This window comes from Helianthus annuus, chromosome 14, assembly GCF_002127325.2.
Source record: "Helianthus annuus cultivar XRQ/B chromosome 14, HanXRQr2.0-SUNRISE, whole genome shotgun sequence".
Taxonomy (NCBI): Eukaryota; Viridiplantae; Streptophyta; class Magnoliopsida; order Asterales; family Asteraceae; genus Helianthus; species Helianthus annuus.
In genome coordinates, this window is record NC_035446.2 from 167256619 (window position 1) to 167270298 (window position 13680).

At 31.8% G+C, this 13680-nt stretch overlaps 1 protein-coding gene across 23 annotated transcripts; it reads left to right on the forward strand.

Annotated features, from left to right (window-relative positions):
• Positions 1-1695: 1695 nt before the first annotated feature.
• LOC110904895 (dnaJ protein ERDJ3B-like) lies at positions 1696-4159 on the forward strand. 23 transcript variants are annotated; one of them, XM_035983519.1, is made up of 6 exons: positions 1699-2287; positions 2701-2767; positions 2943-3050; positions 3225-3264; positions 3630-3687; positions 3981-4159. In XM_035983519.1, exons 2-6 carry the CDS (start codon positions 2727-2729, stop codon positions 3992-3994), a joined length of 261 nt encoding a protein of 86 aa, XP_035839412.1. In that variant the 5' UTR covers positions 1699-2287; positions 2701-2726; the 3' UTR covers positions 3995-4159. The 23 variants fall into 23 exon arrangements, 1 of the variants encoding a protein (XP_035839412.1); XR_004879851.1 differs by having other exon boundaries at positions 1703-2287; positions 2917-3050; positions 3218-3264; XR_004879845.1 differs by having other exon boundaries at positions 1705-2287; positions 2917-3050; positions 3218-3264; positions 3630-4159.
• The last annotated feature ends 9521 nt before the right edge of the window (positions 4160-13680 follow it).

A 13680-nucleotide genomic window follows, 5' to 3' on the forward strand; every position in this document is an offset into this window, starting at 1 on the left:
ATAACCCTTTTATTTAAAAAAACATTTTATTATATCATATAGTTAAAAATGAACAATTTTAATGTTTTTCGTATTATTTTAAACTTTAATCTTTTTGTTGTGATTAAAAAGAACCAATATACAGTTTTTGAAAAGTATGGATGTGATAGCGTATATAATTTTGTTGTTTAAGTGGTTAATTGAAGTTTGACTAATTCTGGCATTACAGGCTTGTGTTCCTTTTACGTTCTTAGTGCTCACATATTAAACGATTAATATAACTTTATTTATTCAAAGCGGTTCATCTTCTCCGTTTTTAACCAAGCTCGCTGCAAGTTTTCATTCACAACCAGAAATTTTTGTTTCTGTCAACAGTTAAGTTCCTCATTGTCTTCTTCTACATTTAGGGGTAACATAACATTTGCTTAAGTGTATCCCCGATAAATAAAACAGAGATTTAGAAGAAAAAATGCACTTCCCAAGAAAGTTAAGTTTAGGGGTATCCCGAACAGCTCCTAAGCCCCACACAGATATGCCCCTGGTTCATCAGTAACTATATTATAATTATTATTATTTTAAAAATATGGTAGTTATGGTTATCGGGTGGAGGTCTCACCAAAGTGGGTTTAAAGTTTTAATGACAACAAATTGTTGATTGAAAAGTAGGTGTTTGTATTTAGTGGTGAATCTAGAAAAAATATTCATGGGTATCCTAATTTTTTTTTTTTTTACCTAGGCATGTCCCTTAGAATTCAGAGCCCTTAGGGGACCGATGCGGCTTAAATTATTTTTACCTAAGGTCATCCATGAAAATTCAGGAGCCCTGTGCAACTAGTATATATATACACACTAGGTTACAGCCTCGTTTATTACACGGGTTAAATAAAAAAATATTAAACAATTAGTAATAAGATTTAGAAATTATAATATGATATTTTTAGATAATATATAATTAAAATTACGTATTAATTAATTAGGTATAAATACATGTGTGGTGAAACTATTATTAAAAAAACAATATTGTTAATCAACCTTTCTTAATCCATACTTTATTATATCGTGTCAGGCTCTAATAAAGTGACAGAGTAAAAACTATTTAATTATAGGATATAAATATAATTTTATTTTATATTTTAAAGCATATGTTTAATATCATTTTTTAATGAGTGTACCACACACACGAGAACATTATCAAATATTTTTTTTATAGAACTTTAAATGTTATTTAGAAGTTTTAGAAATAATATTTAGTTTGTAATATAAATGTCTTCATCAACAAAAAAGAACTGAAAACTCGTTTCTCCTTTAATATTTGTTAAAGCATGTACTCTTATATGACTTTTCAATATTAGCAGTTCTAGGCTATAGAATGAATCGTATCTAAGATCTTTATCTTTAATTTCATATAATTGGAGTTTTAAACGTTTTTTATTCATATATCCGTTGAATCCTATAAATAAAATATTTGTATTTTCTTCATATTTATATAATATTTCTTTCCATTTAAAAAAAGACAATTTATTAAATCATATAGTTAAAAAGAACTATTTTAACGTTTTTTCATAATATTTTAACCTTTAATCTTTCTGTTGTTTAAAAAAAACACTGTACAGTTTATGAAAAGTATAGTGTATATCATTTTGTTGTTTAAGTGGTTAGTTGAAGTTTTAGTGGAATAAAACATGTGAATTTATGAGTGTTAAAACTTAAAAGCAATCCTAGTTAGGTGCAAATGCTACAAGAAAATGACATTAGCAAGAATCGACCACTGGACGAGGGTACAAGACAGGATTGCTACCATTAAGCTAGAGAATGCACATTTATATACTCTTAAAGACAAATGTCGGTGCCACCGACAAATGACCATTTTACCCTTTTGTCTTTTCTATGGCTGGAGACCTTTGTCTTTACCACAGACCATCATCCTCTGTAACCTCTCATCCTCTGCAGATCTCATTTTTCCAAACCTTGAGCTTCTTCCCCCCAAATATGAGCCTTCTCCCCCCAAAATTTTCAGCAACACACATCGATCTCTTCCTTACCGCCACTTTTACTACGTTCTTCAATACACACCCGTTTCTCCTCTCACCTGGAACCCTAACCAACCGGCGGCAACCTTTACCCCACACGAAAACCCTAATTACTAACCGGCGGCAACCATTTCCTTACCTAACCTGCAAAAACCCTAATTACCTAACCGGCGAAAACCCCAATCACCTAACCTGCGGCTACAAACCCTAATCGGAGTGTAATAGGAGGAGATTGTTGTTCTACCTTTTCACTTGAGCTTGAACCGAGACGAATATAGGTGACGTTCTGCAGCTGTTCTACCTTTAGTTTGTTTAAAGTTCAATTATTTATATGTTTATGAGAAGATATTTGGTGTGCCTGTTGGATATTATATTTGCAAGTGATCCTGTATATGTTGGATTGTGCTTTTATAGTTGAATTGTACATGTACATCATTTTTTATTCGTTTACACAGTAGTTGTTTAGGATGAAAAAGCATTGCAATTGAGATTGAAAGCTTAACCTACCTGTATGTGCATAATTGATGTTTACTTATTTAATTAGTTTAGTATTAGTATTGGAGTATGATTACATTTGCTGATGTTGAAATTTCTAATTCAAATAGTGGGATTTGGTTTTCATTGACTATATTTACCTATTTGTATTTTGGTTGAACTGGAACTGACTAATTTTACATTTTTAAATTGCAAGTTTCATTTATAAATAATCAACATTGAATGCGCTTCAGAGTTCACACGAACGCAACTGACTTTTACAGGTTTGTTCTTCGTATCCGGATACTAACATAAAGTTTGCTGAAATTAACAATGGTAGTAAATCATACATGTATTGTGTTTTGTGTTTATAGATTTTGTGTTTCCTGTTGGTGTGAAAGTGAATGTTTTGTGTGTATGTATGTTGTTTCAGCTTATTTATGAAGTGTTGTCCAACAGCGAAAAGAGGAGTATTTACGACCGGTACGGTGAGGAAGGGCTTAAACAGCATGCTGCTGGTGGCGGAGGAGGGGGCGGAGGGATGAATATTCAGGACGTTTTTAAGTCGTAAGATTTCGCTTTCATATCTTAATATAAGTTTAACCATAGTGTCATTATTACATAATATTTTTGGCATTGGTTTTAGTTCACAAATTTCTTTAATTATACCTTCACTGAAGAGTATTAGTATAGGCATGTAAGTGTCATTTGTAATAAACCATGTGCTTGGTTAGCTGGCAGGTGTTTGGGACTGGCGGACCGGAGTTTTTTTTTTTCAGCGGTATCACTAATATTCAGTGTTCGATGTCTATCACTAGATTATAGAATGTTTGGACCAGTTCATAAATGGGTCGGGTAACATAATATAGATATAATGTAATACGAAATCCTTTAAAAAAATACATGATAAAAACATGAAGCGATCAGACTTTCGACAATCCAAATTAGTAATTAATTTCATTCGATGGCAATGTAATTTTTTTAAGTAAAGAGTCGGGTCAAGTGTACAGTATAAATACGAGTTACTTCAACTTTCGACGCCGCCGCAACGCGCGGCGGGTCAAAATCCTAGTGTTTGATATATTCAAAGTGTTGTTTTTACTTTTTTTATATTTATGTTTATTTTTTTTAATGTGCCTTAATCAGGTGGAGGCCCAAATCAATAGCTTGGGTACACTCTTCATTGGGCTGACCCTGGTTATAAGTATGTACTCTATAGACTATAATAATAAATGTTTTGATTAACCAATGGGGTGGTGGTCCATTGACAAAGACAAAACATTTAAACACCTTGGGAGAGGAAGGTCTCGTGTTCAAGTCCCACAGACGACAGGAATAAAAGAAATTTGTCATTCAAAAAAAAAAATGTTTTGATTACCTATATTTTGCAAATTAAATATAAACTTGATTGGAGTGTAACATTATGAGTTTGTAAAAGTTTTGTTTTAAGATTTCATCTAAAACAATTATGTGGTATTTGATTACATCATGTTTCAGGATTGTGGGGGTGAGACATGCCAATAGCGGATGATAGTTAGGTACCGGTTAGTTTGATGGTAGTTGTAGATTAAAACAATGTTATTTTTTATGGGTTATATTTGTATGTTCTGTAGATCATATAGATCGACTGGATATTAAGTTTCAATTTATTTTTAACCTTTTCTTGTCTGTTGTTATATATATTGTTGGATTCTATACTACTTTAGGTGGAAGATTTAATATATTTAAATTATTTTTTAATGCAGAGGATTACAAATTTAAAAGTTGGGCGTTGTCATTTAAATTTTTGTAGTTAAGTGACCAATATAAAATCTTTTGCTAACATTTATTGATTTACTTGCATTGGTTTTAATTTAACATAAAACCGAGTTTTTTTTTCCAATCTAGTGTAGATACAAAAAATACTTACCTATTTTGGTACTTTGAAAAATATTTACCTATTTGGGTACTTTTCTATATCCCTTTAATTTTTTACCTAATTTATACATTTCTTTTTATTTTTCTACCAAAAGTAAAATTAGATTACTCACAGAATTAGAATCAGCCAAAAATATGAGTAATTATTTTTTGTAAAAAAATAAAAAATTCGGCAAATATTCAAAGAAAAATATGCAAAAATTCTACAAAAAAAATCTGTGAAAAATCCACAAAAAAATCTGCAAAAATATATTACAAATTTTACAATAATTCTGCAAAGCTAAAAAAATCTGCAAAAATATTATAAAAAAAACATATAATCTACACTAGTTTGGGAAAAAACTCCATTTCTTTTTCCGATTTTTTTTTCTTTTTATAACCTGAAATTGTCTAGGCCCCGTTTAAACTAAGCTCATAAAAAAAAGTAAAACAATAAATTCACAAATTTACTCCCCTAAGTTATATCGATTAAGTGATAGTAATCTGGTGTAAAGTTTGATATTTCAAACAAGTTTATTTAAACTCAAGAAATTTATAAAATAAAGTTACAACTTTCGAATTTCTTGAAATTTGAGTTTTGAGAAAAGATCCTAAGTATTTTAATTATTTCAATTTTATTAATAGTGATTATTTCTCCAATATTCTGTACGTATAAGTAGTTTGGTTTTTTTATAGATATTAACCCCAAACGAACCACATAATGTGGACCATCAAATCCACCAACTATTACCCTATAGATTATATGGTTTTTTATAATATTTTTTGCAGAATATTGGAGAAATATTCTAAGTTTTTTTTTCTATTACCCTATAGATCCTAAGTTTTTTATATAGATTATAACCTTGCAGAATTATTGTAGAATTTTTAATATATTTTTTGCAGATTTTTATGGATTTTTCACAGATTTTTTTTTGTAGAATTTTTGGAGATTTTTTTTGAATATTTTCAGAATTTTTTATTTTTTACTAAAAATAATTACTCATAATTTTGCTGATTCTAATTCTGTGAGTAATCTAATTTTACTTTGGATAGAAAAATAAAAAGAAATGTATAAATTAGGTAAAAAAAATTAAAGGGATATAGAAAAGTACCCAAATAAGTAAATTTTTTTCAAAGTACCCAAATAGGTAAATAGTTTTTGTATCTACACTAGTTTGGGAAAAAACTCCATAAAACTATCATTTAAATTTTTATAGTTAAGTGACCATTTTGCAAACTTTTATAGATTTACTTACATTGGTTCTAATTTAACATAAAATTAGCCGTTATTATTTTTTCACTAATTAACTAATTAATTAATTAACTTATATATAATTTTATAATGTTGATGAATAGTGATTGTTTCGGATTGATCAATTAAAAACTTGGCACTCACAGATTGAACCACAAAAAAGTTTTTTGTTTTTCACTTTTTTTAGTTTTTCAGAATTTGGTGTGTGTTTAAAAACTTTAAGAAAAATGTTACATCCAAAAGTCGGTGCAGGTACACTTAAGTTATATATAATTTTATAAAGTTGATGAATAGTGATTGTTTCGGATTGATCAATTAGAAACTTGGCACTTACAGATTGAACCACAAAAAAGTTATTTGTTTTTTTTACTTTTTTTAGTTTTTCAGAATTTGGTGTGTGTTTAAAAACTTTAAGTCAAATGTTACATCCAAAAGTCGGTGCAGGTCCACTGGTATAGAGAGAAACATTTATTTAAAATTTTCACTAACTATTAATTAATTAACTTATATATAATTTTATAATGTTGATGAATACTGATTGTTTTGGATTGGTCAATTTGAAACTTGGCACTCATAGATTGAATAACAAAAAGGTTTTTTGTTTTTTACTTTTTTGTTTAGTTTTTTAAAATTTGGTGTGTGTTTAAAAATTTTAATTCAAATTTAAAGTTTTTACATCTAAAAGTCGGTGCAGAAAAGTCGGTGCAGGTCCACTGGTACAGAGAGAAATGTCTATTTAAATCTAAATTTAAGGGTGGAGGTTTTATTCTAAATTCTTTTTACTCTTTTACTTTTTATTTTTCTCATTTTTCTCGTTTCCATTTTATTTTTTCTAGGCTTATTAATTCTTTTTGATGTTTGCTTATGAATTTGTTTTGACATTTTATTTTAGAATCCACGTACTTTTTTTTTCTAATAACCCCCAATCAACGTTTTGAAATTTATAATTGCGAGTTATGATCAACATTTTGAAATATACTATAACGAATTACGATTATAAGTGTGGTAAAAATTTATGGAACCCACTGCGTACCACGAGCTGCGACTTGCATACATTTATCTACGTGTCGATATAGATTTTTTCATAACCTGGTTCTAAGTAGTTTGTTTAATTTGTAAAATGATGTTTACCATTTTAGTTGTTCTAATAATACAATTTAATGTTTTATGCAAATCTAAATATAGCGATGTGACATTCTTAATTTTATCTATGTTTCGATTAAAAATTTGTTCAAAATCAACCAGGCCAAATATAATTGATTTTGATTATCATGACAAATCAAAACAATACAGTTCAACCAACTTCGATAACAGTAATAGTATTTGATTCTATGGTCTTCATTTTAAATTTCATTGGACCTTACTACAAAAGGGATAAAGATGCCTCAGACTCAGGGGATTCTACGAACTCCCTTCGCTCTGTTTTATCTAGGTCGTCAACGAGGCTGGAGGCTTCAAAACGAAGTTAAATTCGCAATAGAGTATCTTTTCGGTATCATATGTTATAGTGATAGGGCCAGGCCAAGCCCAAGTATTTTGAGGCTTGGGCTTTAGGCCTCCAATTCTTTAGGGCCTGTAGGATCGAGAGACGATCAAAACGAGTCTATCAGAAGAGTTCTCGGTCTAATCAGAGGCGGAATTCATTGATTAGACTTTGTAACAGCTTGATTTACTCTTAATTGTCTTGTATTATTGATTTGACACGATTACAGATCAAACGACACGTCGGCAGCACTTCGGTACCGGAATCACGATCGTTACAAATGAACTAGCAACAAGGGTATTTATAGGAGTGTGATTTCGCACGGAATAGACAGAAGTCATTTCGTGTGAAATAGCTGAATGCTATTTCGTACGAAATAGCTTAATGTCATTTCGTGCGAAATGAACTTTCAACACTCAAACCCTATTTTCCTCGTACAACATGTCCTGATCTAACATTTCTATTACAAGACTCGATACAAAACGAAGTCGACAGACGTAATGCACCAACAGTCTCCCCCTAGGATGTTGACGAAGTCTTCAGTGTCGAGTCTTCACAGTCTTCAGCCTTGATCAGTCTTTGGGCTCTTGCAAAGTATCTAACAGTGTAAGCATCCTCAATTTTTGTCTCTTCTCTTTATCAACTAATCTCCCCCTTGAATGTTGATCTAACAATCTCTTGCAATTTCCCAGGATCAAACTCCTAGCTCTATTCTCTTTATCTTCTCTTGATCAGATCTCTTGATTCCTTAAGTTCATCAGCATCATCAATTAGCATGAACCTCAGACATTGAATCTGGCTCTTGTATTTTCAGACTCCCTTTTAGTAGCAGACTCCCCGTTAAGTTGTGCTGGGATAGTAGTCTAGCTTTCACAGGTTCTAGGATCGAAACAAAGCTTTCACTTAGCTCAGAATTCGAAACCTGGCTAACCTGTACATCCTCTACCTCAAAGTAAACTTCTTAACATTTAAAATTTTAACAAATTTATTCTTTTTCTTTCCACTTGTATAAACAAACCCTTAATGATTTAGCATTTAAAAACTCTGATGACCACATGTAGGAAAACATCATTTTCAAACAAACTCTTCCCAAAACTGTTCGTCATGTTTAGCACTCGGAATTTTGAAAATCAGCTTTTCATCATCAGTTGTCGAAAATCTTTTTGTATTTTCAAAAGTTTATGCTAAAACACACTGAAAATCTTTTTGGATTTTTGCTTCTAATGAAATGCAGTAAAGAAATATTTACAGACAATATTTTTGTGAGTTTGTGTAAGAGGATCATATCAGTTTTTGAGACAAATCACTGACACCGTTAAGCTTTAAACATTTTAAGTTCTAAATGATTCAGTTAGATTGTCAGTATACTGATCCACTTAAATTTTCACACAAAGTTCAATTGTTTCGAGATACAAGATTAATGATTTAATGGACTTAGACTTATTCGCGTGTCCCACCTCAGAATATACTCCCGTATCCCGACTCCTATATTCAGTATTACAGGTGAATGTACACTAATGATATCTATAAACGGGTAAATGCGAAACCATGAGAGCTCAGGTTAGAACTTCCGTTCAGACAGAGAGATGATGGCTCGACTTTTGGTGTGTCCCGTTTGGGAATCTTTTCTTCAACAGCACATGATTAGCATTTTTCAATGTTTCATCATTTTTTGTACTGAGGGTGAGCTTTAAGAATAAAGCAAATGTAAAGCATTATACGAGGATTAGGCTATTGCTTCCGCAAAATCAGAATTCCAGGTATAATACCCCAGATATCATCACGCACAAAGACCTAGTATGTCAGAAATAAAAAAACCTTTCAAACAAGATTTCGGGGGTTACCCATATATCCGAGAAATGTTCCCCACGAAATAAGTAAGTATGATATTTAGGTTTATATCTCAAAAACAATCTACTAAATGTATAAAAACCTACTGGCATATCATCAGTGAGACCGTTTATCACATTTTAACTTTCCAATTCTTTAGCGTGTTGTGATAGTCCACTGATGTACTATCATTTCCTCTTTTCACAACAAAACTCAATTTTTGATTTTATCATGTTTTTAACTTTTTCAAAATTTCTAATGTTTTTGGATTTTCTGAAATTCTTACTCCTCCTAAAATTCAAAACTATCTAAAAAAAATTTGAAAACAAACTATACAAGAAACGTGACAACTGTTGAGAATTGCCTCAATTCGCCATCCACTTGGATTAAACAATCAGAACTCCCCCTTACAACAAACTATTTTCCCATTAAGATTTCAAAACACTTAAGTTTGTTTTAATCAAAATGGTTTTTTCGGAAAATAAGTTTTGTTGAATTTACCACTTGTAAAATTGGGGTTCAATTCATCACATTGTTTTCTCAATCATTTTGAATAAAGGTTTAATCAAGTTCAACTTAATGACCCTGATAACCACTTGCAACTGAAATCCTCTTTTCACCACTTGTAGGTTCCCATATCAACCATACCTTTTTTAGAATATAACAATTTAAGAATAAGAATACCACTTGAAGTACGAAATTTCACATATATGAATTTCTTAAGAAAGATGCCGATTCCTGCACCACGATTACCAACTTGGGAGCTCCGGCAAGTCAGGAATTTAAGTAGAAAATGTTGTCACCCAAGCCTGACCAGCCTTGGGTGATTGTGATTCATCTCTATCCCACCATCTTTTGGATTTGTAAAAATCTTTCACACCCTTAACCATCCTATCAACCATATTCCCAAAGATATGTTTAACATTTCCATTGAAAACTTTTTCAGCATCAAATTCTTTCTTACCAGCAAAGAATTGATCTGAAATCTCAATCTTACCAACTTTTAACTTCAGATTTTCTTTTGACAGTGTCGGAAAATTTTCATCGTTCATTTCTGGAACGGAATTCTCCTCACTTTTCTCAACAAATGACTCCTCTGACTTTAACGAGTCAGATTCATTGTCAGAACTACTCTCTGATTTAACAACCCATCTTTATTTGTTCAAATCGACTTTTCTTTTGTAAAAATGTTTTGAAACATCACTAGTTTCGAAAGTCGAATTTTCAAACACCTTAGATTTCTCAGTTGGTTGTTTCTTTTCATCAACATGTTTTTCTTTCAATTTTAAGTTAAAAGAAACTCCCTGTTTTGTGTTGTTGGACTGTTGGCAATTCCAAGCAATGTGTCCAATCTTGTGACATTTGAAACATTTTCTTCTCTCAAATCTTTGTTCAGATCTCATCATCATATTCTTTTTCTTCTCGGCGAGAAACTCTTGATTTGACTGTCTCCAGAAAGATTTCTTCTCTTCTTCTACTGAACTTGTACCTGAAACAAATTTTGTTTTTGGTTTATAATTTTTCTCATTTTTTCTGATTACTGGAGGGGTAAAACCTAATCCCTTCTTTTTGAAATTACTATTATGATTTGGTTTCTTTTGAAAACCATAACCAGAATTGTAACCCATTTTCTTGTTTACTCTTTGTTTAATCCTTGAAGTGTATTTTTTTAGGTTTTCCAAAAAGATTTATATCTTTTATTTCAGAAATATTAATTTCTATTAATTTGAAAACCTGTTTAATCTGTTCAGTTTTAACACTTCTTATTGGGAATTCTTCATCGGAAAATAATTTGTCAGAGTCATTCAAAGTATATGCCACTTTGATTGGTTCATCATTCAGATTATTTTTAGATAACAGAAATTCTTTATTGTAAACCCTTTTGACCGGTGAACTCGGACTTTTGTCTGACGAACTCGGACTTTCAGATTTACACTCCGACTTTGACTCTTCATCCATATCCAACACCTGATCGACCATTTTCTTTAACAACTCAGACTCGTGATCAGTGTCAGACGCTGTGAATGTAACATCAATGTTGTCTGGTAACTCATCAATGGTTTCAGACTTTAACTTGATGTTGATTGCCTTTTTTAATCGTTCTTCATTTGGCTTTCTGGGAGAATAACTTTCATAGATTGGAGGTGGACACTTGTTATACTTGACACTTTGTTTCTTACTAGTATCCTCTCCCGTCTTTTTATCTTGAAAAGCTTCAAGACCTGCAACAGTAGGATAAACTCGATCAATCAAATAATCACAAGTTGTATAACTCAACAACAATCTTTTGATTCTTTCACTTTCAATCTTTTCGAGTTCCAGATCCTATTTCAGTTTCGCACAATCTTCGATATACTCATTGATGACCTTTTGCTTTGTCATTAAAGTTGAACTCATCATTGTCTGAGCAGCTCCCATTTCTAGATTTGTCTTGTTCAGACTATCAACTGTCTTGTTCAACACATCATATGATTCCTTCACATACTTCACATCAGACAACAAATTTTCTTTCAACTTTTCTAATTCACTAATCTTCTTGTCTTTCTCATCACAATGTTTGCAAGATTCCAAACATTTTAGACAAGGTTTCACGACTTCAACAATCTTCTCAACCTCTACAATCTTCTCAACTTCAACGATCTTTTCAACTTCGACTATTTTCTCAACAACTTTTTCCACTTCAATACTTTTCTCTATTTCTTTCTCAATCATCTTTTCAGTCTTCATTGATTCTTCAATGAATTTTATTTCTTCACACTCTGCATCTTTGATCTTTTCTGTTGAATTTTCTTCAACCTTTACTTGTTCAGCTTCCAATTTTGCATTTTCTTCAACTATTCTTTTTTGCTTCCAAATCTTCCCATTCTCTCTTTAGCCGAGCAGCCCTTTTTTCTTTCAACATCTCGATCTTATCTGTAAAAAACAAATTAAAACTGTAAGTATCCAGACCTTTTCTAGCTTTATTGATATACTCTTCTTCATCATTAGTGTCTGCATCAAATCTTAATTCACTAAAAATTGGTATTCTTTTCGGCTTAGATTTGACTGATTTTTCTTTCAAGATTTGAGCAACATAAGCTGATTTTTCTAGGAATTCTTTATCTGGACAATATTTATCCCAGCTAAATCCCTCAGCAACTTTTTCATCATCTTGATTGACAAGAAAAGCTTTTTTATTTCCATCTTCAATAGTGCGTGATGACGATGGTTGTTGTTGAGCAAGCTGATGAAAAATTGATTTTTGATAATAACTGTTGTTTCCAGACGGATCTTGTCTTTCAGTTGCTTCTTTATTTTTGCATTCTCGTTTAAAATGTCCCTTTTCTTTGCAACGAAAACAAGTGACCTTTGATTTGTCAAACCTTATCGGAGATGCACTCATTTCACGAAAATCATCTCTACCGGTGACTTGTTGGAATTTTTCTGCTCTTCTTACAGCACTGGCTAAACACCACTTGATGTCCATTAACTCAAGTTCTACTGCATCAATCTGATCATAATCCTCTTTGGTAAGCATAGGATTTCCAATTCTTCCAGCAACCAAACTTTCATATGATTCTAACATAGTGACAAGTGATGCCATGTGTTGCTTAGCCATTTCTGGAGAGAGATTTTGACCATTTTGAATATTCAAGGTAACATTGCATTGCAGATTTGTTGAATTCGATCATTGAGGACTTGGTGTTGTGAAATTCGGATCAAAACTTGAATATGATGATGAAAATCCACCACTCTGAGTAACAGTACTACCATTTGATCCAGACGAACTACCACAACTGAAAGCAGTCTTAATCTTCGGACTTGGAGTAGTTTCAACTTTGTTTCCTCTGTAGTATAGACTAACATCTTGTTGAGCATTTGGATTTTTCAGAATAGCAGTTTTCTGAATATCCAATTCATGTTCTTCAATCTTTTGGATGAACTTTGCCAAATTCATACTTTCAGACTTTCTCTTGTGTTTCAAAATCAACAAATAAGTTCCCCATTTATGTTGTGGTAGCGCATCGGCTAGTTTATCAACCCACTCATCGTCATCTTTCTTGATTTCTAATCTTCCCATTTTCAAAACAAGATGACAATATCTATCGATGGTCGTTTTTGTTGATTCACCTTCAAAATCTACAAACATATCAAATGACTTCTTAAGTAAAGCTTGTTTGTTCGTTATCATATCAGCACTTCCCTTAAACTTGTTAATCAACGCCAACCAAATTGATCTAGCAGTATTATTATGTTGAAGCAACACAAAAATATCTTCTTTTACGGATTGTTGGAGAAGACTAATCATCATTTTTTCGCTGGTGTATTTCAACTTCTCTCTATCTGAATAATCACTGAAAGCTTTTTCAATCCCTAGCTCATTTTTTGGTTTAACGTAATCCACATCTAACAAACACCATGCGTCAAACTTATAGGCTTGCACCCAGTTTTCAAAACGATTTTTCCATCCTTTAAAATCTTCAATGTACATAAGCTTTGGCGGTTTCTGATAAGTTCCTGTCTCATTCTCACTGTAAAGAGTTTCAGCAGCTGTAACTGGAGCAACGGGTGTAGCAAACGCATTGTAAAATTCCTCTTCCATGTTTCGGTAAACTGTTACACAAATTCACAAAGTTCAAACAACAATAAAAGTTCACACGAAAAGAGAATACACACAAAATGACACTCTGATACAAAATCAGTTTGGTCCGAAATAAAGATTTTCAAACGGAATCAACTTTGGTGCGAAATAGCCT

Bases quoted from the DNA above. Each gene is read 5' to 3' on its own strand.
- LOC110904895 (XM_035983519.1), top strand. From the start codon at position 2,727: ATGCGCTTCAGAGTTCACACGAACGCAACTGACTTTTACAG. The intron at 3,051-3,224 runs GTAAGATTTCGC...GTTAGCTGGCAG, and splicing joins ATTCAGGACGTTTTTAAGTC to GTGTTTGGGACTGGCGGACC. The intron at 3,265-3,629 runs GTATCACTAATA...TGCCTTAATCAG, and splicing joins GGAGTTTTTTTTTTTCAGCG to GTGGAGGCCCAAATCAATAG.